The sequence below is a fragment of the Typopeltis vanoorti genome, chromosome 6 (genome assembly GCF_054136105.1).
Source record: "Typopeltis vanoorti isolate ZY-2024b chromosome 6, IOZ_Tvanoo_1.0, whole genome shotgun sequence".
Classification (NCBI taxonomy): domain Eukaryota; kingdom Metazoa; phylum Arthropoda; class Arachnida; order Uropygi; family Thelyphonidae; genus Typopeltis; species Typopeltis vanoorti.
Window position 1 is genome coordinate 20,526,196 of NC_143554.1, and position 26,435 is coordinate 20,552,630.

The window sequence follows — 26,435 nt, forward strand, 5'->3', positions numbered from 1 at the left end:
CCAAGTGAGATCTTATCAAGGCCTTGTAAACTGACATCCATATCATGTGAAAGTTCGTTTCAGCATTGCAATTATCTTTTGAGTGTATCTGCAATCTTTGCTACATGGCCCTTGAACTTCAACTTGCTATCTACTAACACTCCAAGATTGCTAGCCTGATCAGTTTCTTCTAGCATAATCTCACTGATATAATATGATATTGGATATCTAATCCAATATCATATTATATCCTATAGGATTTACAATATCATAGTAAATCCAAAGTGCATGACACTTTGCATTTACTGACATTGAATTGACATTCATTTCCCATGCCTACAATTCCAGTCGATTCAAATCATTCTGCAAGTACTACATATCAGCTGCATCCCTTGACTACCCTAACTATCTTTGCATCATCATCAGCAAATAGCTATATGTTGGCCATCAAATCCTTCCCAATATCATTAATGTACAGATTGAATAACAGTCGACCAAGACTGATCCTTGTAGTACACCACTATACCACTTTTTGATATCTGTCAGTCAGCCATCCTCTTATCCACACTAATATTTTATAATCCAAACCCATATTCTCCAATTTATAGAACAGTCTTCTATGTTGTATTCTGTCAAAAGCCTTAGCAAAATTCTAAAGCATCATCGTGTATCCATTTCCCTTGTCTAGTTCAAGGGTAACATTATTATAGAATGTGAGCAAGTTGCTAAAACATGACCTTCCCTTAGTAAACTCATGCCATTTATTGCAAATAAGAGATTCACTGTCAACTCATTTCTGAATGCGAGCCTAACCAATTTTTTTTCAAAATCTTCACCACCATTCCTGAGATACTGATTAGTCAATAAATCAGTCTTTGAACCACCCTTGTGTAATTGGATTACCATACATTCTTTCCATTCCTGTGGAATCTTCCCTGTTCTGAGACTCAAATTATATAGCCTGGTTAAAGGAATAGCCAGTTCTGAACATTCTTTTAGCGCCTGTGCTGCTATCCCTTCAGTCCCTATTGCTAAATTCTTATTTAGTTTGGGCAACAGATCTAATACCTCCTCCTCTTCATACACCTGAGTTTCTTCATTCAGTGAAGAGGTAGTCATGAACTCACTGTTATATGCATCGTTGATAGCTTTTAGCACAATGGGCACTCATTAGTTGAACAACCTCTTCTGCATGTGTCATCCTCACACCATCTGCATTCAGCAGAGTTCTTTCTTTTACTTGCAGCATATCAATAGAATTCTTGTGGGTTGTCTTTAGCAAAAAGAGCCAGTTTCATTTCATACTGAGACTTAGTTTTGTATAAAACAGTTATTGCTATTCTAGCCTGCTGCTTATAATTTTCATAATGGACATCATCCTTATGATCCGTTTCTTACAAATTTCTTGCTTAATAAGATTACACATCGATTTAACTCCTACCCTATTTATTCTTCAAACTTTCAGGACACATTCTGATATTGTATCATTTAAGTATTTTTGAATGCATCCCATGCACTGTCAATATTCTTCCCATCTAGCAACAATCCCATTCCACTGAACTTAGTATACACCTCAGTTGGTCATAATTTCCTGTTTTGTAGTTCTGAATAGAAACTTCATAAAAGTCATTTCCCAAGTGAGTACTACATGATCAATGTCACCAACCACAGGCAGAATAGTTGCATCTCTAACTGAAATACCCTCTGACACTATAATCAAATATAACACTCTCTGACCTCGAGTTCCTTCTGTCACATACTGATTGAAGAAGTTATCTCACAACAGCTCATTCAGTTTCCTTCTCCTGAGATTTTACTGCTACCCAATCAATATTTGAATAATTAAAGTCTCTTATTATGATCACTTTTTTCACACCTATTGTCTCTATCTGGTGATGCATTTTTTCAACACTAGCAACTGATCCACCTGGTCTGTAACAACATCCCACTATATATTCATCTTCTTAGATTTCACTTGACACTAGATGGCTTCAAATTCACTGCCACATGAAATACTGTTACTAGTACTACAATCATAGGTCTCAATACTAACTGGATTCAAGTCAGATATTAGCAGCATGCCCCCTCCTCTCCCATCCTGTCTGCCCTTCCTAAAATTACTGTACCCCTTACACTCAATATCAGTTAGTATATCTGATTCTGATAGCCAAGTCTCACTAATGCCTACACTCTGAAGTTCTAACATGTTGACCAAGGCAACAAACTCTATCCCTTTGTTTATACTCCTAGCATTCGTGTATAGACAATAATCTATCTGCATGTTCTTTTGTATACTCTTGTCTGCAGTCTGCATAATACTATAATAGAGATATGCAGGGCTGTCGCCAGATTAGATCACGCCCTGAGTCAAACAATTAAATATCAACCCTGATGGATTATAAGACAGAAATATAAGAAAATCTCCAATTGCTATTTTGCTTTTATTACAAGAGAAACATTAATGCAAAACAATTACATAATGGTAATTAAATGTTTTCTCTACGGGGGATATCGCACAATAAAACTGTTTATAAGCTACGGCGCCTACCTCAATATAGCTGAACAAGCACTCTTCTTAAGCAGCACCGTGAGGCAGGCTGCCTCTATGCTACACCCTTTACAGGAAGTATGCAAGTTACCCAACTTGCAGATCTCTATTCTTCTCTAGTGCCTTATACATGTAGACATGTTTGATAGGTCCGAACCAGATAAACACAAAGTCAAAATAGTTCTCTCCTCGTAATCATTTCTATGATAATGCCCATTCCTGTCATTAGCACAATTATATAACATTGTTGCTCTTACACTCATATTCTCACCATTCCTCCCATTATAATTTAGTTTTCCTGACTCTGTGTCTCATAGCAGTTATTAGTTTTTCAAGACTCCTGCTATCAAATGCATTCAAGTGTAGGCTGTCCATCTTATACAAATTTAATTTTCCCTCAAACTTACTCCACACATCCAAAAACTCACATCCATTCCTTCTACACAGCCTGTGCATTGAATTGTTTGCCATCATAGCCTTTCTTCTTAATTCATTTTTACGATATCGAGGTAATATACACTCATACCCAGACTTACGCGAATCTGGAGTTACGCGGTTTCTTATATGTACATATTCCCGTCCCGCTTCACGCCTCACCACTAGGCATATCTTTCAGCTGCCGGCTGCATTCGTCAGTGTCGCACATGCTGTGAACAAGCACTGACGTGGTTTGTGCGGTCTCCATTCATACATGATTTTTATAGTCTACAAACCTAGCAATTGTTTAATGTTATGTTCTTGATAAAAAGACCAAGATATAGGTGGATTGATACGGTACAAAGTGCCTTAGACGATAGAAATATAAGATCTGATAATGTTGGAGTCTTGACAAGTAACAGACTAATTTGGAGGAAAATTGTAGATAGGAAGGTAGTAATGATGTAATTTTTTTCATGTAGTACTATCATATCCTGTACACCCCTTGCGGGTACATGGCAGGAATATGATGATGATATATATATATACACACTTGTTATAAACCATGCAGAAGTCAGTCAGGTAGTTGCAGAAATGATTCAAATTTTAGCTATATATATATATATATATATATAAAATAATGTCTTATCATGTGTTCTCTCTCTCTCTCATGCCAGATAAAAGAAAGTTAGACAATGACAGTCTCCTAAATCTTTGATAAGTTAATGCAGCCCTGCTTATTAAGATGAGGGGAGTGCTTCACAGCTGATGATGATGATATGAAACAGCCTTTCAGGCATGTAGCAACTCCAACAACACAGCAGTCTCTCATTTAATCATGTGACATGGTATCTCGAACATGTCAGTCTTGACTTCCATAATGATGATAGCAAATGTAGTTTTTATGTTCCTCAAGATAGATATTGACAATAAATTTAGTTTAATCCTTTATCCAAGTGTAAACAAACAAAGTTTGTGCCTGAAGTATCTTCAGGACTGAGGCAACTCGTGGTAAACATGGACCAAGCTCTCATCACTACTTGTCTTAGTATCTCCCATAATGCAAAGCACATCTCCTTGCAGACATGTATAATGCTATGTATTAAGGGAAGGGCCACTACCCAGACTGGTTTCGACCTTTATTGAGGTCTCGTCAGTAGGAGCCAGACCCAGAAGTGGTGATACTAATGTAGTAATGGAGAAGTCATATTTAGGTAAATAGCTTCTATATGTGAAGCACTACTATGGTAACACTTTACTAACAAAGTGCATGCAATTAAAAAGGCAGTAACAGTGGACATATAATTTATAATAGATTAATACCTTGTGCTGAAGACATTTTATTTGATGATAAGCCTAATGTTAAGTTCTGAATACACCAGTGGAGTTCCTCTTCAAACTTCAAAGCCAAGGTCTGTAAAATAAGTTACATCAGATATACCATTAAAAAGACAAAAGAATATGTATCAATTAACATACTCCATTATAACATTGCAAAAATAAGTTCTATCTCTAGGATAATGGTCTGCATAAACATTTAGTTAAATGCACAGTTAGAGATTGTTTAAGAGAAATGTCTGCCATGAGAGGTTTCTTTAAATTAACACCAAAAACACAAGGAATAAGTAATTAGTTTCAGCCTGAATATTACAGACCATCAAGTGGAGATAATAGTTAACATATTTCTCCACATAAAATATTGTTGTAATTATTCAGTCTTTTTTTTTTGCACCATACTATAAAACATGAACAATGGATTGATTTGAAAAAGTAAGAGCCAAGTGATGTTATACATAAAACAATACAGTGGTATAACTGAGAAAATATTAAAATATTAATTATTCATTAGTTATTTTAAAAAAATGCATGATTAAAAGAAGACTTTCCCATATCACAGATAGAGAGAGAAAGCAGCAGCAACAGCCATTCTGATTTAAGTTTGGACAGTAAAGTAAGGCCTCAGTGCTTTCATTAAACAAGCATTAATTTGAAGAAACCTCTAATGGCACAAGTATCTCTTAAATAATAATTAATAATCCTTCATGGGGAAGAAATAACCGAGAAGACCAAGTAAACTTGGAAAATTATCAGTGTTACAAGGTAAGCAATAAGCTAGGATTTCCTTTCTTAAAAAAATTCTGGGATCTCAAAATTATTCCAAACTTTGCACTGAAGGAATCGATCATTTCCCTGAGTGCTCATAACGTCTATTTCAATCTTGCGTCCACAATCACCTTCAAGGTGATTGTGGACGCAAGATTGAAATAGACGTTATGAGCTTGCATAATTAATTGCAAGCTCATAATTGCAAGCTCAGTGATTGCATCCACAATCACCTTGAAGGTGATTGTGGATGCAAGCTTGTCCACAATCACCTTCAAGGTGATAAATGTGAATGACTTATTTCTGATCTCAGGAATTATATTACCTTAACTGTAGACCTTCATCTTTCCAATACAGTTCTCACTGTAGCTAAATGCTCTCTGTGCTGTTCATTTATAAAACACAACCAACATGTTGATTGTAAATTCAATTTCCTTGTCACTAAGCAAAGCACACCTCATACTGTTCCAGAAAATTGGGTAGTAAACATCTCAGACAGGTGACTAGTGGTGTACCTCAAGGATCAGTACTTGATCCTCTGTTGTTTAATTTGTATATTATTGATATTGGTAGTAATCCCTTATTTTTTTCTAATGGACATGATTTCTCCATAGTTTCTAAAAGGATACCTTACTTAGATTTTCTTTCTAACATTCAATGGAACTTATTCACTATCTAATGAGGATGCTAATAAATTTCATTTGGAAATTTTCTTTCTTACTTAAACCAAGCTTCCACTTAAAAACATTTCAACATCTCTTTAGCTGAAATGAAAGCATTACAATCCTTTATACGCAACAGTCACCTCATTATCACTAAGTCTGACAACAGGAACGCTACAGTTGTTATGGATTCTGCCAAATATTAAAAAAATAAATAAATAAATAAATAAATAAAAAATTGCTCTTTTATGATGGGATCGATCAACGTATATGAATTGGATTACAATCCCACTAACAGACAATTCAGAAAACTAAACTCTTTTTGGAACTAGATACAGTTGTAAGCCTTGGTGGAGACACCATAGAAAAAACTGGAAGCTTATTTTGCTAGAATCTCTAGATTCTGTGGTTTACCTAAAATACATAAAAAAGAAATTCTTCTTTATTCAATTGTCGACTGCATAGATTCACTTACTGAATAGCCAAATTTTTAGCACCTATTGAAAGTTCCGATTGGCAACTCTTGCTCATTTGTGAAAATGTTTCCCTACAACTCAATGATATAACGGCTAGCTTTGATTTCACAAATATTCCTCTTGAGAATATACCTCATCTAATTTCAGACATGATATAGTGAAATATTCAACTTTGTCATTCACTCCAGATATTTTATTTATCAAAATAAGTTTTACAGTCAAGTTGAAGGAACCACAATAGGAAGTCCACTCTCCCCTGAACTTGCTAAAAGTTAGTAAGTGCAGGGGAGAGTGGACTTCCTATTCACCACCATGGAAATGGAAAAGGACAACATTGTCCTTTTTTAGATATTCTACTCCTCCATTCACCATCAGGTGAATTAATTCCTTCTGTTTATCAAAAGCCTACTTTCACTGGATACCAAATTCAACAGCAATCAGCTCACCATCCATCTTAGAAGACCAGAATTATAAAAACTTTATTGCAATGTGCTCATACTTCTTGTTCTACACTTCAACTGTTACAGCTGGAACTCTTAAATAACAAACAATATAGGAAGCTCTGGCTTCTCAGAAAGGATCATGCAACAGCTTTTTAATTCCTATAATCCTAGCTCAAACAGCAAGGAAACAGTATGTCGAGTTCCAATCCCATACATTTCTGGCATCTAAGAACCCATTTCCAGAATTCTCTTACTTTGGACAAACTGAACACTCTGTAGAAAAGAGAATATAAGAACAATCTTATATTAGCAACAGCACGGAATAGATACAGACCACAACATCACATGGTTTTCAAACACACTTAGTTAATTGATGCCGATGTGATAAATGTGAATGCTTTTTGAAAGTAAGTGCCGAGGCCTACTTCACCATCCAAACTTAAATTGCAACAACTGCCTCTCTCTCTCTCTCTCTCTCTCTCTCTCTCTCTAAGATATGGAAATGTCTTATTTTAATCACACATCAATACTTTTTTTTTTAAAGAATAGCTAATAAATAATTAACATTGCAATATTTCCTCAGTTATACCACTGTATTTTTATGTACAGTGGTATAACATCACATGGCTCTAACTTTTCAAATCAATCCACTATTCACATTCTACTTTGTAATTAACCATTGTCACTACTCATGGTAGCCTGTAATATTTCAGGCAGAAATATATGTCCTTAAATAAATATTACTTATTCCTTGCATTTTTCATGTTAATTTTTACAGTTAGAGATTAGGAAACAGCAAAGAAAGTCAGAGTGATTATTTGTGGCGATTTAGAAACTTCATGTGAATAACAGAAAGTAACACATGTAGTTTTTCTGCAATCCACATGAATGCTCAATATGACTGTCTTATGTAATTTACATGCTGTTCATTAGATGTGTACAATTTTGGTCCTGAATTTCAGTAGCTTTCATAAGGATTGCACTTTAGCATAAATGAAGGACAAACAAAAATAAGCTATATTTAAAAATTGCATTATATATTGGTTCAACACATAAAATGTTTTAGAACCTACAGCAAATTGGTGCTCTGCTGAATGTGGGCAGGTATAACTACTAACTTTCAGAAATGCGCTAAATGATAGTAGATAAATGTCTCTCTCTATTTTGATAATATTATTGTGGATTATTTGCACTACACCAGCAAACCTGCAGTTAGATTTACATACATCTTAATATCACATCTATAGCTTCTTTGAATCAACTTTTATGTCACTTATAGAGCACAATAGTTATCACTGATTTTTCCAATCCATTTTATGCAATTTCAAAGGAACCATGCACATTTTTTTTTAATGTATGTCACATTTCCTGTGCAATTTGTGTGCATAGAGGAATACAGTTAATTTGTTCTTAACATAGTGTGAAGAACCCTTCATCTACTCATTCAGAGTCTTTGCAATTGTGTCCATCAGGAATGGACAGAATTGCCAAGACTCTGAATGACAGTTTGTCAGTTTTGCCATGTTCTAATTCCAAACTAGTCTTATGCGGTAATTGCCAACATGTTTGATGTCTGTGTAATAAAGTCAAAAATGCACCCCAGTTATCTATGACATCTATAGTCACATCTTATCTTTAAGTCATGTTTTACCTTCTAATGCCTATTATAACAGACATTAGAAGGTAATGAACTACAAAGTAAAAGAAATCGCCTTGAATGATCAGAAAGGGAGTAGCTGCTGCAAGTCTTACTTGAGTTGTTGTAGGAGGTTCTACTTAACAATTACAAGCATTTAATCATAACATACCATAAACTCACTGATTATTTTCATTATTTCCAGTCACTACACCATCTGTCAATGTATTCTATTCAGTAAAAGGCCTCCAAGCAAAAAACCTATTCTCCATTCCCTTCTCTTCATATATGTAATCTGTATGAATAAATATCACCCTTTTTCCTCCTATCTACTTAGATCTGCAGATGCTGTTCCCAAACTAAGGCTAGCCTAAGCAAGAGTATCTTTCATTGTAATTGAATCCACAGGAATTGAAAATACAAGAAAGTGATATTATTTTCTTAGTAGACTGAATCAGCTTTTAAATAAACCTAAGATGACCATATTAAGTTACCTTGTACATGAAGATCGACACTAAATTTTGAAGAAATGCTGCCAGATGATTTTTTACTCCCATTTATATTTATGGAAAAAGAGCATATGTTCTAAAAGAATGCAGGAAGAATCAGTATTATATAGCATTCTTTAGTTCCTATTGTTTTGTTACAGTATCTAAATATACATTTCTTTAAAAACTATAGCTTAAAAAAAAAAAGGTAGAATTATTTCTAAAAAGATTTTCAGAAATAATATTCAACTGTTTATATGAGTCTTCATAAAAGCCTGCATACAATTCCTGTATACACATTCTCAAGTACACATGAAAAAGCAATGAAAGGCACATAAATTCTTCTTTTTTTTTTTTTTTTCCAGTAAAATAAATATTTTTAATTTTTACGTGCCAGAATATACTTTTTTTTTTTGCACCACAGTATGGTATTTCTGTTCAAACTGATAAGCAAAAGCAATTATACCTTTGCAATGGGGAAGAATTTACCTCTGATACATCTTTGAAAAATCCTGATGGAGAGAAATAACTTCTTTACAATATGTAAGAACAAGTTTTGGCTGTGGGTTTCATTTAAAAATGCGAAATGGTTGAAAACATTGGTTATGAAATTAGTATTGTACTTATTATTAAATTTTGCTTCCAGTTCCAGAGATAAAATGAAGCATATCTAGTAATAAAATAATAGTAGATTTTGATATTGACTGCTTAAGTACTTCATGATATTTCAAACTGCCAAATGAATAAGCCATGCTATGCACCAATATAATGAATCGAAACACAAAGCCAAGAAACAAAATGCACTCATCATAGAATGATATGCCAAAACTTTAACACCATCATTTGTTTTAAGCCACACATTTTTTAAAAAACTAGGAAAATATCTACCACTTTATCAAATGCAGGTATGGTGATCTTTCAATCATCTGGTTGCAATGGAAAATTCTTTTCCTGGCTAGTTACAAAGTGATGTACTAGTTATTATAAGTCAAATAAACAGAAAATCACTACTATAATTAAGCTATTAAAAAAAAAAAAAATGATAAAATCACAAAGCTTGATTTGCATACTTCTAAAAGGAGTATAACTATCTGCACAAAACCATTTGCCACTTTCAATTACAAAAAGCATTTTCTCTTACTCACAAATCAATATATAATGAATCAAAATACAATCATCATTAGTGAATGATATGCCAAATCTTTAATTTGGAAAAATCAAACTAGAATAAACTATTTTGAGCGTACCCTATTAGAGAGAAATGAAGGCTGGATATATGTAGTCAATTTCTGAAAAGCCAATATGTTGTATTCTGTTTGAAAAAATCCTTGCTATTTGCATTTTTATTTATTTTATTTTTTTGCAAAATGCTTTTTGTTATGCATTTGTTGACTCCTTACTTCAAAGATAAATATTCACTTAATGAATTTTCATATTAATACATTGAAAAAAAAATTTTTTTTAATGAATATTGAAAAATAATGAATTTTTTTAATATATTTAAATAATGATGCATTTTTTTAATACACTGAAAATTCAATGGACCATAAAATACATATTCTCCAATTGATTTGAAAAGTGACAAATTATTTGGTGCTTTTGTTCTGCTTTGTTTATTGTATACTGTATGATATGAACCATTTCTATTTTTATGTCAAAATACCATGGCTTCCAAGCAAACATTAATATTACCAGCCAGATAATCCTGCCATAACACACAGCTAGAGATTGTGAAAAAAAAAAAAAAAATACATGTTTAATGGATATAACATACAACTTCTGTCTGGACTTTTCGGTGTGTATATTATTCTGAATGATACTAAACAATAAAGTAAAATAAAGGTGAGCACAATGAAAGCTCCTCCAGAGACAGATTACAAATAACTGAAATTCATGATAGAACTGTCAGCAGATTGAAATACAGAAACATATTCCACATGTTACACTTCGATAAAGGATTAAAGTAAACTTATTATAGTCCAACCAAGTGGAAAAAAAACTTCCAAAATCTTTCTCTAAATCCAGAGTAATTTAATAATAAGGTGAGACACCTTTTGGCAACTCGTATAGGTAAATATGACTTCTCCATTACTTCCACCTTAGTATCACCGACCAGTCCTTTTTAGGACTTCCAGAGTAGCGGTTAGCAATGCTGTAGCCAATGAAGTTTTAACTGAGGCTTGGTTAATACCGTTACTCAGCCATGACTAGAGCTTTTAGCTTAATAACACCCCATCCACACAGATTCTCTTCATTCAGATGATGGGATCAAAAGTCAAGGACTCAGTACATCGCTCAGTTCTTTTTAGAACTTAGTATCACCACCTCTGAGTCTGGCTCAAATTTAAATTGTAGAAACAATTTAACTTGTTTCTACAATTTTAATTGAATTGTTTAATTTAATTTAATTATTTAATTTAAATTGTTTCTACAATTTAGGTGTCAGTTACAATTGTAACTGACACCTAATGTGTCCTTACATGGCACTTTCTATGGGTCAGATAACTACAAAGTTCATTTAGAGAAGTCAAATTATTAGGTCTTAAAATGACAGCCTTCCGGATCATTGGTAAATTAATGCAACCATATTGTTGAGGTTAGGAAAGTGCTTCATAGCTGATGCTGATTCTAAGAATAGCATCTCAGACTTGTAATGACTTTTATGTAATATAAATGTTTTTCTCCATCTGATCCTATGTGAAGGGGTATCCCCCAGCATGGTCTGCCAATCTCGACTTGCCATACATATGATCTCAGATGTAATTTTTGTGTTCTTCAAGGTGGATGTTAACTGATCTACCAGTCTGTCCAAAGAAGGACAAACTGCAGGCACAAGGAACTTTATACACTCCTGGATGTTCAAGAGGATGTAGTTGATCTTTAGGAGAACATATGAATGAAGCTAGTTGTGAAAGATTTGAAAGTAGTATGGAGATCATATTTGCAGAGAACTTTGGCTATTTTTTCTGATGCACCCTTAACATATGGATGGGAATGGTTTTGCTGTGATCCTGTGTTGGGTATAGGAGATGCATGTATAAAATAAAATATTACATGCATCCACTCCATAGTGAGTAGTTCTGCAGCCACTTACCAGCTGACAAAATCTACTTGCCACAGGCGAGTAGTAGTTGAACTTATTTGTCAAGCCCTAGGTATACGAGTATTCAGAGAGGGTACTACTAACACTATAGTTGCTACTGAAAAGTAATAATTAACCTGAGTGTGTGTTTTAACTAAACGTGTGTGCAGCTGAATGTTTCTCATATATATATATATTTTTATTAAGAATTAAATGACTAGAACCGAGATTTAAGTAAAAAGGTTTTAATATAAACACACTACTAGTTTTGGCCTGTAACAGCCTTCTTCAGGTGACATTATAAAAGAAGAAAAAACACTAAACATTGAGGGTTATATATATATATATATATATATATATATATATATATATATATAAGAGAAACATATCAGTGTGTACACACACACACACACACACACACACTAATATATGTATGCAGTGCCGTAACTAGGCAGGTGCACAAGGACAGAGTGCAGGCAAGAAATCTGAGTGGACTACTCTGTGTCCATGAAAAAATTGCAGGTAGACAGATTATGGAGTATGAGATATCTGTAGCTGACAGAGTGAGAGCTTACAGGATGGAGTGCAAACCTACCATGGAGGTATGCTGTTATGTTTAGTATAGGCAATGTTGTCAACATTCATGCCAAAAGCTTGCATAGTCTCTTTAACATGCATACCAAAAGGATGTATGGCAGTATGACGTGTGTGATATTGAGCTTCCCAACACAGAGAAGAGACTAGTCCATGTAGGATGATCTGGAAGAGACTATCTTCAGGGCATAATTAAAAGACAACTATTTCAGTCTAAGTGACAGAACTGGTTCATTTGCTTCTACATAAAGACTGAGTGGGAGATGTGTGAACGGCCCCAGAACATATCCATGTACCCTGATAATGGATGGGATCCAACCATCGCAGGTTATTCTGCCTTGTAGAACCATAGTCTTCAGACCTATAATCCAGCTTTGAACATATAAGTGCACGATAAAGACGAAGTAATGCAGATCGATCGGCACCCCATTCAGTAGATGATAGACTGCGAAGGTGATCCAATTCTGTCTTGCACTTTTCTCTTAGTTGACGAATGTGTGCAAGCAATGTAAGTTTTCTGTCGAAGATGAGTCCCAAGAACTTAGCTTCTGTTGTTACTGGAATAACACTTCATCCCATTTCTTAATTTAGGATATGGGTGAAGAGTGCATTTTCGACAGAATTATACACAGATGCTTTATTCTGTTTTAAACCTGAACCCATTACTAAGAGCCCATAGAGAAACACAATCAATTGTTTGCTGAAGTTGTCTTTCTATTACCCTCATGTTACAAGAGTGACAGTAAATTGTGAAGCTGTTCAGTGATTGAGTAAACATTGATAGCAGAAAGTGTCACACTTAAGACAACCTTAAGGAATCCTGTCCTTGATGATATGGCCAAGATAGTGTACTTCCTGCTCTGACTTAGAAAGTTCACCCAGACAGAAAGTTTTTAATAAATACAGGAAGATGTCTGAAACTTAGGTTATAGCGGTATTTCAATATGCCATATCTCCAGGCTGTGTCATAACTTTTTCTATGTCAAAGAAAACTGAAAGCAGATCCTGTTTTCATTTCAGTAAAATTATGAATACAACTGTGTTAGGAATAATTACTTTAATTTCCCGACGTTTCGACCTTGAGATTTTCTTGCTTCAGAAATGCATCTCTTATACAAGTTTTTAATTAGCCAAATGGTCTCAGGTTGAACGACGTCTATGGAAGCCACATTATGTATTGGATGGAGAGAAGATAGTTGCTTTCTAAATATCAGAGAAGTCTGGCATTTACCATTTTCTTAATATCTTAAAAAGACAGCTGATCAGAGCAATAGGTCGATAATTATTTGCTTGTGTTGGATCCTTTCTTGTTTGGACAGCAATGACAACTGATTTATGTAGAGAATCTGGAAACTCTTCCTCTGTAAGTACAGCAATACCTCACATAATCCGGATTGACTATAGTCCGATTTTAAATCCTAAAAAATTAGCACACAAAATTATTTTTTTTATACATAAATGTTTTGGTTTTTTCCCTTTATACAGTCAAGTCTCTTTTTTGTGTGGTTTATTTTTATGCGGTTTTAAAGTTATGCGATACAATATTTCAATTTTTTCAGGGGTTGTACCCAGTGGTGAGCTATGGAATTTTTTTTTTTTTTTTGCTCGCATCGTCGAGCAAAAAATAAAAAACTACACCAATGCCATCTATCGTCGACCGCCAATATTAGTATTTCCAGAGACAATCACAAACATCCATTCCCATGGAGGGATGTTTGTGAATGCTAATGGATGTTCATGGGATGTTTATAAACAAAATACATTTGTTTTGTTTGTGATAGAAGTTTTATGACAAACAATCTATAAATAATACATAAATATTATCTAAACACAATAATATTGAAATACGTTATATTTCTCTTTTGTTTTTATACTTCAAGTGATAATCAACAGTAGTACCAATCAAGGGGCATTATTTTATAGTCCTGTTTATTTATATGAGACTACCAAAAGTGAATTCTTATTTGTAAAATGGTAGTAACAGTAACTATAATATTTTATTTAATAAAATCACTTTCGAAACTATGAGACGATTTTACATGAAAAAAAAAAAAAAAAAAAATCACTGTCTGGTGCACATTTACCCAGAAAAAACTCTATCCTTTACACGTTAACATTTATGAACAATTACTTTAAAGAAATACTTATGACAACAGCTGCCACAGCTTATTTCCTCCTTCATGTCTTGTGTTCTTCTAGGAGGATCTATAGCTGAGCGATGATTTTCTAGAAAAGATTTGACATAGGGATTCGAATTAAATTCAATCAAAGGTTTCCCATTTATACATATTGTCATTAAATCCGAAATATGTTATAGTGAGAGAAGATATCTTCGTCATTATGATGTTATTCATCACACTAAAAGCTCGTTCGGCTTCAGCGCTGCAAACTGCAATTGTTGCCATAATCGCTTTGACTTTTTTCGCCATGCTGGAAATTTCGTTTCATAACTTTCCAGTCAAAGCCATTTCCACTAAATCTCTAAAATCATTAATTTTAATTTCATATTTCAAAATAAAATTTAAAGATCTTATCTTTTTTTTCCCTTCTAACCATGGACACATAACTTCTTCCATACTCCATGTTTCAGGATAACATACATTTAAAATGTTTTTGAGTTCTTCATCTTCCAAATCCTCATAATTTTCATTTTTAAGTTTAAAATTTCTTTGCTGCATTAATCTATCCTTTAAAGACATTATAAAAGAGTTTAGCAATGTTTCTTGTGGTAGTTTGCGAAATCTGATTTTGCTTTCAATTGCTATTCCTTCAAATTGTTTTGATTTTAACATGGTATCAGTTTTAGATTCACAAGAACCTACAGAATTTTTAAAATCATTAACTGCATTAATTGTTTGCATGACTAAGGAGTTAGCCCTTATAATACTTATATTGCGACTTTGTAGAGCTTCTGACAGATATGATAATTCCTGTAGGATATCAATTATTAATGCTAGATCTTTTAACAATTCAAATTGAGAAGTCGGTTTAAAAAGCCCTTATATTTATCGTTCGATGCGAAATGCTTGCATAAAGCTGGGTAATTATTATTTCTCCACACAGCAAGAGCCATTCGTAAACTGCAAGCTGCTCATCATGGTCCAAACACACGGCCGATCTTTAAAATTTCGATACCAAGGTGATGATGAAAAGCATATAATTTATCCATAAATATTTCAAAATAATTTATTTCTTTAATGTTTTTTATCGAATTGTCTAATGCTACTTGTAAACGATGAGCTACGCAATGCCAAATCACGATGTTGGGAAATTTTTGTAGAAGTTTGATTGCAACCCTGATTTGTTTCCTGGCATTACACTAGCTCCATCAGAACAAACTGCAATAAGATGATTTTTTAAATTGTTATCAGAAAATCCATATGAATTTAAAGTAACATGTATATTCCACGGTGGCATTTTCTAGTTCTGCAAGATCTACAAAAATCATACATGGTTCAGTGAGCTCAACTTGTATGTGAATAACTAAAACACTTTTTTTCTATAATAGCAGACGACTCGATAATGTTGTCAATTCGTCTGCTATTATAGAAATTTTGCATTTTTTTTCTATTATTTTGGAGAATATTTCTAATTTTATTTGTTTAGAAAAATGTTCAACTATTCTAATTCATGAGAATCTAGAATGCAATGATAATCCTAGAACAATACCATTTTTAATTTGGAGCTGCATTAAATCTGGCAAATCAGACATTGGTTGGTTTCTCTTCACCAAACTATAAACAGAATTAAACATTTTTGAAGTAATCAAAATTTCTTTTTCATTTAGTTTGTAAATTAAATTTGGTAATATAGATTTGCAACATTCTTCATTTATTTTTATGATTTTATTATGAGCAAATGATTCATTATGATTGGATAACTTTTTATGCAAAGATGTGGTTCTTGAGTCTGTAGTGTTTCCATTTGGTTCCATTTTCATTTCTACCCATTCCTTTGATGATAAAACAACTTTTTTCTCCTTCAACACTTAAGTTTTTATATTTTGAGCAAACACGACATCCTAATTTACCATTTTTAACTTCTAACCACTTATACATACTGCATTTAGAAATGCGATGCTTGCTTCTCGTTCCAGCAATCAGGTAAATTATTTTCTTTTTCTCCTCCAACTTGTTGCATATTCATTGAATCAATATGCATATTATCTTCAAACTTCAGCTTCGACTTCATTTTCAACAGCAGTAGAATCAGCAGAATCACTTTTCATTATTTTTTTCCCCCAAAAAATTTAATATTATAAATTTCACTGTCTTTTCATGTTTCATGGATAAAAATACTTTTACAATTATAAAAATAAAATTTGCTGAATCTACAGTTTTTAAATTTATTATTATTTTGAAATTTTAAACACAAACAACTGTTATACAACTGTGTACTGATGAACACAAAACTAATGTCCAGTGGAACAACCCGCTGATGACAGTTTTATGAACTTCTGATTGTCTAATGGTTTTACCATACAATTGCATATTTATTTTCAAACTTTCGTTATATAATCTATACATCTATACTATATAATCTATATAATATAATATAATATAATATAATATAATATAATACTATATCTATACACTGCCGAATAGACTGATTTTTGTTAGGTTACCGAACAAGTTTGTGGCTTAATATATTTCAAAAGTTATGTTGTTGTTTTTTTTTTAAATAAAAAGTAACGAAGAACAAGGGACTCGCAAATTTGAGAAAAATTTAACAAAGGTTCTCCGCGAGCAACTTATAGCTCACTACTGGTTGTACCTAGACTCGGCAAGAATGTAAACGCAGCATTATGTTCAACGTCTTAATGTGTAAACTATGTATAGTACGAGTAAGCAGTGGACATTTGTGAACTTTAATGTTGAATTTGTGATAAAATTTTAATCCCATTTAAAAAAACTACATAATGAGTGCAAAAAGAAAACGTGAAAGTGATTCTGTCACCAAGAAACATAAATGGCTCACTTTAGAACAAAAGCTCGACATAATCAAGCTTCATGAAGAAGGTGCATCCTTTGCTAAAATAGGCTGTGAAAAAGGAATGGACAAGTCATCAGTTTGAAAATTTATCAGAAAAAAAAAAAAAAAATCAATACAAATAGCAAGGTATGGCAATGGCTTCTTATTTATCAAAAATAGTGACTAAAACCAGAAGCACTCGAATGCTAAATATGGAGCGGCTATTATCCATATGGATCGAAGACAACTCAAAAGCGAGTTTCGCTTAGTCAAATGGAAATTCAAACCAAAGCATTAAGTCTTTACAATGACTTGAAGCCTATTGATGATATAGAAAACGAAGGTGAGGGAACTTGTGAAAATTTTACGGCAAGTGGTGAGTGGTTTTTTCGTTTTAAGCAACAAACTGGTATTCACAATGTTCATATTGTTGGCGAATCTGCCAGTGCAGATAAAGAGGCTGCTTTACAATATCCGAAGGAATTGAGTGAAATCATACAAAAAGGTGGCTACAAAGATGAACAAATATTTAACGTTGATGAAATGGGATTATTCTGGAAAAAGTTGCAGTCATGCACTTTTATAGCAGCCAATGAAAAGTCATGCCCTGGATATAAAATTTCAAAAGACTGTCTCACACTGTTATTAGGTGGAAATGCAGCAGGGGATTTCAAATTAAAACTGATGCTTGTGTACCATGCAGAAAATCCTAGAGCTCTTAAAAATGTATCAAAAAACAATCTCCCAGTGTTGTGGCATTCAAATAAGAAAGCATGAGTCACAAGAGTTTTATTTGAAGTAAGTTTACCAACTATTTTTGCCCTACAACAGAACATTATTGCAGAAAAAAAGGATTAGATTTTAAGATTTTATTGATCTTAGATAATGCCCCCGGTCATCTGACTGGTCTTTGTGATTTAAATGAAGATGTACAAATAACTTTTCTTCCACCAAATACGACGTCGGTGATCCAACCAATGGATCATGGTGTCATTGCGACATTTAAGGCCTATTATTTGCACCGCACTTTTTCGCAAGCCATAAAAGCTATAATGCATCTACTTTAACGGAATTTTGGAAGAGCTACAACATCAGAAACATTATCGAAAATATAGGCGAAGAATGGCATGAATTAACGGCAAGCAATATGAGAGCAGTATGGAAACATATCATATCACATTACGCAAATGATTTCATTGGATTTGAAACTCATTTTGCTGAAGTCACTAATAACATAGTGGAAAGTGGACTTCAACTTGGTTTCAATGAGTTAGATTCCGTGAACATAACTGAGTGCATTGAATCGAACACTTTATGAAGAGTGGGAGGACAACTTAGACAACGACGACTGTGTTGAAGTGCCTGCACGAGAATTAACAGCTGAACAACTATCAAAAATTATTGGAATGGTTGAAACCTTGTCAGAGCATATTATGGAAGTTGATCCCAATATTGAACATAGCCTTACAATTCGCCGAACGATAAACAATGCAATTCGTTGCTACAAAGAAATGTATGAAGAGAAAAAACCAATGCGGACATCGATATTGCAATTTTTAGAGAATAATAAATGAATTACGAAAAACATGTATTTTTTGTTTAATTATTTAAACAAAAGATATGCTTATGATAAAGACATCTGAATTTATTAATCTCGTTTTATTTATTGAAAAACGGGGAGAATATTTTTTTTGGAACCAATTATCATTTTTTGTATGTATTTAGTTCCTTGATCAGTCCGGTTTCAAACAGTCCGGGATAGCAGTGGAACCGATTACCTGGACTATGCTAGGTATTGCTGTATTCTATTGTATATTAAGAGAAGGAGACTGATAGAAGATGATGGCAGAGGTTTGATCATTTTATAATTCCACCCATTGATGTTGCTCCAAGTAGTTTCTCGGAATGATGCTGATATGATGTTACCACAAGGATATCACTAGAATGTAATTTCTTAACAGTTTTGGGAGGTGCAGCCTTCTAAATTCTTTTGAATAAAGAAGGGTGACATTTTCCCTAGAGCCTGTGTAGCTCGGTGGATGTGGCGCTTGGCCGCACGAAGGAAGACTTGGTTTCGAGTCTAGTCGGCGACTAGAGGAAATTTTTCTAAGCCTTTTTTTGACCAGTTCCCGAGTTATTCGATCTCTGGCATGAGCAAGCAGGTTTTTCCTCCCGTAAACTCAGGAAAATCGACCGTAGAACCCACATTATTTCAGACATTAAATATATTGTGTTAGGGACCACGAGATGGCGGCACATTTGAGCCGTCTCTCTTCACTGTATACTGCTTAATTAGTGATAGCCTTGGGCCATCTATCTCTGATTGGTACCAATCAGAGATTGAACTGCCCACTGAGTCTCCAAAAGTTAGATAAGGCTAAATGGCCTCGCCTACTCCCGTATACGGGAATAAAAAGGCGTTAGCTGATTTGACATTTTCCCTATTGGCTTTTCATCTGTTGCATGGATGTTCACAAACACTGGTACATTTATACGAGTATCACATATCTTTTGTTTCTTACTTCTGTTACAAAATGCTGTATCTACAGTATCAGTACTTGGTTGGAACTTTGTTAGCTCCCCTAAAACATCTGAGGATAAAGAATTCTTGCTCAAGGAGTTTTTGGTTCTGCGTCACAGTCCCCACCCACCACAGAGCCATACATGGACACCCACTGACCGCCAAACAATGATTGTGCTTGGGAGTGCAACACCAGGGCTACCCCAGATGCTGTGCCAGCACAACAGCAAGCCTTGGATCTCAACCCCAGACCATGGGATGAGAGACTTACTGAAACACTGTTGACTCTTGCAGGCAAGCCCACTAGCCAACTAATCCTGGCTGGGCCATCCAGGACTATTTGTCTTGCCAAAATAGTGCAAGACTACCAGAATCCCTCTTTCCAAACGTCCACGGGTCATACTGCAAGGCAAACAAGGAAGTAGGGCATCGGATCCCAGTGATGGTGGTCGAAGAAAGCATAGTAAAAAAACTCAGGAGAAGTAGAGCAAAGAATATGGGAAGGAAAGTAAAGAAAAAGAATGAAAAGGGCCAGTCACTAGGATCCTGACCCCGGACCATGGGAAGAGACTTACTGCAACACCACTGAACCTTGCAGGCAAGCCCACTAGCCAATTGATCCTGTCTGGGCCATCCAGGATCACCAGTATTGCCAAAGTAGCATGACTACCAAGGATCCCCCTTTTCTGGATGTCCACAGTGGCAGAGCACTGGATCCCAGTAATGATGGTCTGGAAGAAAGGATAGTAAAAAAGACTCAGAAGAAGTCTTTTTTCTCTGAGAAGTCCCCTCCACCATGAACAGGTGACCCACAGGGAGGGGTGAAAGGAGGGAACTCAAGAAGTTTGAAAGAGGCACTGTGATAGGATGCCATGTTGCAGGCCTATCTGTTCAGCAAATTGTTGACAAACTGGGCCATCTAAGATCAAAAATCAGTGATATCATACTGAAATAGAAGTGTGGAGAGTCAACTGCAAGTGTGGTCTGCAGTGGACAACCTACCACACTCATTAAATGTGATCACTGTAGGGTGCTACAAAGGATAATATGTAAAAACTGCAAATCTTCAGCATACACATTGAATGAGGAGTTCTGGGCATTCAGTCAATGCCCAGAACTCCTCATTCAGAACCAAGGCTCAAACATGGGTTTCCATGGCAGGACTGCAATATGCAAACCCCCACATTATCCGAACCAACATGCAGTGTCATCTTCAGTGGTGAAAAGAGCATGTACAGTGGGATGTGGAAGAATGAAAAGCTGTGTTATGGAGTGATGAATCACTCTACACCCTCTACTGAACAGATGGACAAGTGTGGGTGTGGCAGATACTCAGCGAACATCTCTGACCAGAGTCCATAATTCCCAATTACGAAATTCAGAGGTAGCAGTATGATGGTATGGTCCTGTTTTTCCTGGTTTGGTCTTGGATCTCTGTTTTTGGTGCCACAAACAATGAACTCCGAGAATTATTCTGGACAATGCAATGCTTCCTACTTTGTGGCATTTCTGCAGAATTGATCATCGTCTCTTTTAGCAAGACAATGCACCATGCATAAGGCTGCTACTGCTGCTGTAAATGCATGGTTTGTGGACATGAACATCAACACACTTAACTGGAATACACAGAGCCCTGATCTCAACCATAATTAATATTTGTGGGATGAACTGGAGTGTCAAGTGAGGTCAAGGGACGTCTTCCCCCCCACAATAGTCCAGGATCTTATTACATTTACAGGAAGAATGGTCCAAAATTCCCACTGATCATACTTTACACTTGAGTAAAGTATGCCCCATAGGATTGCTGCAATCATTGCAGTGAAAGGAGGTCCTACTCAGGTGGGTGCCATTGCTGTTTTCTCTCACACTATGGTGTCCATTGACTTCTTCCCAAGCTGTGTGTGTGTGTGTGTCTTTAATAAGTGCTTGAGAAACTGTCATTCTATTGCCAGAGACCCACTCAGTCAGATTTATGTTTCTGCTTAAAAAGAAAGTTTCATCCAAAATGAATAGGTGCATAGGAGTGACATCTGAGAGGTGGCATTGATAGGACTTGGATGTGGATCCAGAAATGAATGATTCAGAAATGTATGCATATGAATGTTATGATGATCCTACAAATTGCACAACAATTTGTAGGATCATCATCATAGATAAGAGGAATGAAACTGTTGCAATGGATTCATTCATTCAAAAATTGTTGGAATAAGTAAAACATAGTCAGAAAAGATATCCTAAGTGGAATAGACAAAGAGGGGTATAATGGTTTTGTGAGGATAGGAATGACAAGTGCTGCTATTGTTAACATACAGGGTGTTCGGGATAAATTTGACAGTTTCGTAAGGAAAAAGAAAATCTTCTTTGTATCTATTAAATTTAATGAATTGACAAAAAAACATTACAGGCAGAGTTAATTACAATACTATCAACAAGATTTACTCAAAATAACCACCATTAGCATCGATCACAGCTTCAATTCTGCTTCGGAACCTCGAACAAGCTGATGCTACAGTCTCCCTGGGAAGGGCCGCAAAAACTGTTTTAATTTTATCCATTAACTGGGCTTTTGTATTACTGGAAGTGCGATTGGTGTCTTTTTCAACTGCGCCCCATACAAAATAATCCATGGGGTTAAGGTCTGGGGAGTTTGGAGGCCAAACATTTGGACTGGTGAAGTCGTAGAAATTTTCAGACAACCATTTTTGACTTTTCCCAGAGGTGTGGCAAGGGGCCGAATCCTGCTGCCATACATACGGCCTACCATTGGCTACCCTTGTTATCCAGGGCTTGACTACAGTTAGCAACTCCACGAACAAAGCCCGAATTCCAATGCCAGGGTTCTTCAACACCTGTTCCTGCAGATTTGCGAGGAATTCTGCTGTACGAACGCAATCAGATCATCTGCTAGGGATCTTTCTTCTTGCTACATCCTCGTAGTCATCATTGCAAGTCTCTAGTTCATGCCTGATTGTTTTTACTGTATTCAGGGAGCATTGGGCAGCAGTCGTAATATCCTTATTTTGATGGCGGGCACGAATCATCATGATACAAGTTATTCTCTTCCATGATTCAGGTGGGTTCCAGCTATCCATCCTTTCTGACATCTTGTATATGAATGAAGAAGGGTCCAAACTTTTAAATGAAGAGAAGTGTGTGTTAATACATGTAACTTACGGAAAAATATAATTAATTATAAATATGTCAAATTTATCCCGAACACCCTGTAAGTGTTATACACATACAAAGGGACAAATAATGGCAGCAGTTTCAAAGTATCATGGTATGAGACAGCATAAAATATTTACTTGGATGTTGCCATAGGCCTGGAAATATGGAAGGTAGCAAAAAGAGAAACGTATAGGCATATTGACAAACAAGGAAGGGATAGTTTTAATTATGGTTTTAATTATAACATCTTATGGATAAGATGTTATCTTTATTACCATAGTAATGTTATCTACTATTGGACCAAATAGCAAGACATCATCTATATAGTGCAGCCAGATCACTGCTTTGAGTGTAGCTGTGTTGAGTGTTGGAAGTTTTTCAATATTGCATTTTAATTCTCAATGAAGAAATGGACACAGCTACACCCAAAGCAGTGGTCTGGTTGCACTAGATGATATATTTGCTATTTGGCCCAATAGTCCACTCTGCTCTTTATAGATAAACTAGTCATATGCCATTCAAATGGTTCATTATCTTTTTCTATTTGTAGAAGATATTAACATATGGAAGATATTAATAATTCCACCGTTATCTAGCCCAATAATACGGTATCATTAAAACACTAACACACAGCACCAGGGCTATTTGTTCTAATAATGCAGCTCTTGCCGCTGAACTCACTCACCTTCACTACATCAGCTGATGGCTATACTTTTCATTCCTCTTACCCAACAAATAGACAAAATACTAAATGCCCCCCTCACACACACACACACACCAATCCTCCTTTCCTAGTTCATAAGAGCACAGCCAAAACTGTTACATTTCTTATATCCAGAACACATCTGAAAAGATTGATGGAGTGCTTAATAAATATAAGCTCCACACTCCATTCGAACCATATATCAAATTAACAACCCTCATCTATTCTCCTAAGGACAAACTCTGTTCTTTATTACATCTAGGAATATATGAAGTGACCTGTACTTGTGAACTGGCTTACTATGGGTAAATAAGATCTATTGACATCTGTCTGGAGAATATAAGAAATACATTTACCACCTTAATTACAGCGAGATGGGGCTCTAAGATTGTGCTTTAGTAGACATCTCTTCACCGAGAATTACAGAGAAGAAAACCAGATTGCTACAGCTACACAAAAATCATTACAACTTGGAGGTTTTTTTGGAATTTGCAGAAGCTATAAAACATTCTCCTAATTTCAAGTATAACTGTATTAATTTACCAAAAATCTAAGAGACAAAAATCCAAAAATCTAGGAGACAATTATTATAACATCAACTTAATACTTGTTAATTTCTCTTTATCCAACAATTGATGGTACTGGTAGGTGCTAGTTCTTTGTATCAGTTACAAATTTAAAACTGTTTCCACTAATAACATTGTTAGTGTTTGCATAATATGACAAACTATGTGTGCACTGATGATACAGAGTATAAAACCAGAAATATTAGTGACTCAGAGCACATACATACAAAGATAGTGTCTCAGATTTCATCAGCACTCAGTGGACGTTATTGTAAACAGGGTGTTAATCTTCCTCCAGTTGGTGAGGAACAATATAGGTGGTCATTTTGATGTTGGCCAATTATATGAGGATGTGTGTGAGAAAAGGATATGTGGAACTGCAAGGCCAGTGATTATGGAAAGCTCAGGAGACAGCTTGGAGCTATAGCATGGAATAAGGAATTAAGTGGAAGGAATACCATCTTGGGTGCTAGCCAAGAACTATTTAACAGCAGCAATGTCTGAGCATATTTCAAAGCTCAGGAGGTTATATAATGTAGATGTAAAATGAATGAATGAAGAGTTAACAGTAGCAGAGACCAACACCAATGTTCAAAATCAAAAGTGGAGCTAATAGAGAAGTCTAGATTAATTAATAAGGATGGAACTAGGCCAAAGTAGGTCTGATGTAATCTAACCCACCACAATTAATTTTAAGTTCTAATTATGAATAAATTTATAGTGCTTATGAATAATTACTAAAACACTTACTTGATCAGTTTCCATTTCATAAAATACTGGCTCTGTGCTCTGCCCTGATTTACAGTTTTGTAGTTTTTTCTAGAAAAATACAGGTATAAAATGATGATAATGAAATGCAAGTCAGTTTTATTCATTTAATGATTTTGTGCAGTATTTTGTAATAAAATTTTAATGTATTTTTAATATACTTAATAAATATCATTCTTTTTAGGCATCTGAAATTTGATCAGATATTGAAAGTTTTTTACTTTGGGTTTATTATACGTTAAAGATACCAAGAAATTATATACCTGGTTTTAATCCTTTTCCCAAGGAAGCAAAACAATGTTTTGCATGAAATATATTCACATCTGAGCTACTTGTATATAGAGGCTAATGACTCATATCACTTGCCTTAGTATGTAATTCCATAATGCAAAGCACATCCCCCTTTCCTGGAATCTTTAATGTATAATAAATCCAAGGTAAAAAACTTTCAACATCTTTCTCTCATCCAGATTTTTTTTTTTATTCATGATGTCGAGCACCTTTTGGCTACTTGTATATGAGATATATATGACTTCTGCATTACTTCAACATTGGTATCTCTCTCAGGTCTGGCTCCCACTGATGAGACCTCAGTAAAGGTCGAAACCAGTCTGGGTAGTGGCCATTCCAATTATGCATAGCATTATACACGTTCAAAAGGGGGGGGGGGGTTGCATTATGGTATACATGCTAAGGCAAGTGATATGAAGTCATTATCCTCTATATACAAGTAGCTCAGATATGAAATATTAAAACCAAGTATATAATTTCTTGGTATCTTTAATGAATAATTCCATCTGAAATGCATTGGTATATTTCACAGAATAGCTAACCTGACCAAAATATAGCAGGTTATATGTGCTTAATATCTGATAATTTGCCAAGCAAGAGATAATGAAATATGCCTATTCCTGACTGAGGGTAAGCAGTCAACCAATTTATTAACAGGTTTAAAGGCAACTGAAAAATAGAATTTCTTGTTTCCTTAAGATCTTGGCAAACTATCCAGATATGACAAACAATGTATGGAAGTAAAGCACTTCTTCCTGCTAGAAACATAATGGTTATAATTTTCAGTGACTTCAGGACACAGTCTTTTAAATACCTTAAGTTTTTTTTTTTTTTTTTTTTGTGTGTGTCCACTGCTTGTAGGAATGCATCAGTAGAGTAGATGGTATATGCTTTATTTTTATGTGAAGCCCCCCCCCCCCACTAAATGTTATAAATTTTAACCATATTAGTACTCTATATGGACCTAATGGTTAGTTAATTTGGAAATCCTTCTCTAGAGATCAAACATGAAACTTCCA

At 34.9% G+C, this 26,435-nt stretch overlaps 1 protein-coding gene across 5 annotated transcripts in view; it reads right to left on the reverse strand.

Annotated features, from left to right (window-relative positions):
* LOC150105322 (UPF0488 protein CG14286) overlaps positions 1-26,435 on the reverse strand; it is a 60,248-nt gene that overhangs the window by 20,915 nt on the left and 12,898 nt on the right. For 4 of the 5 annotated variants that reach the window (XM_090394698.1, XM_090394699.1, XM_090394702.1 and 1 more), the window contains exons 2-3: positions 25,108-25,176; positions 4,268-4,358 (exon numbers count right to left, since the gene is read on the reverse strand). In XM_090394698.1, the coding sequence (XP_090250824.1) occupies positions 4,268-4,358; positions 25,108-25,176 (160 nt within the window). Of the gene's footprint in view, positions 1-4,267; positions 4,359-14,559; positions 14,639-25,107; positions 25,177-26,435 lie in introns of those variants that run through there. The other variant, XM_090394700.1, reaches the window with a different exon arrangement.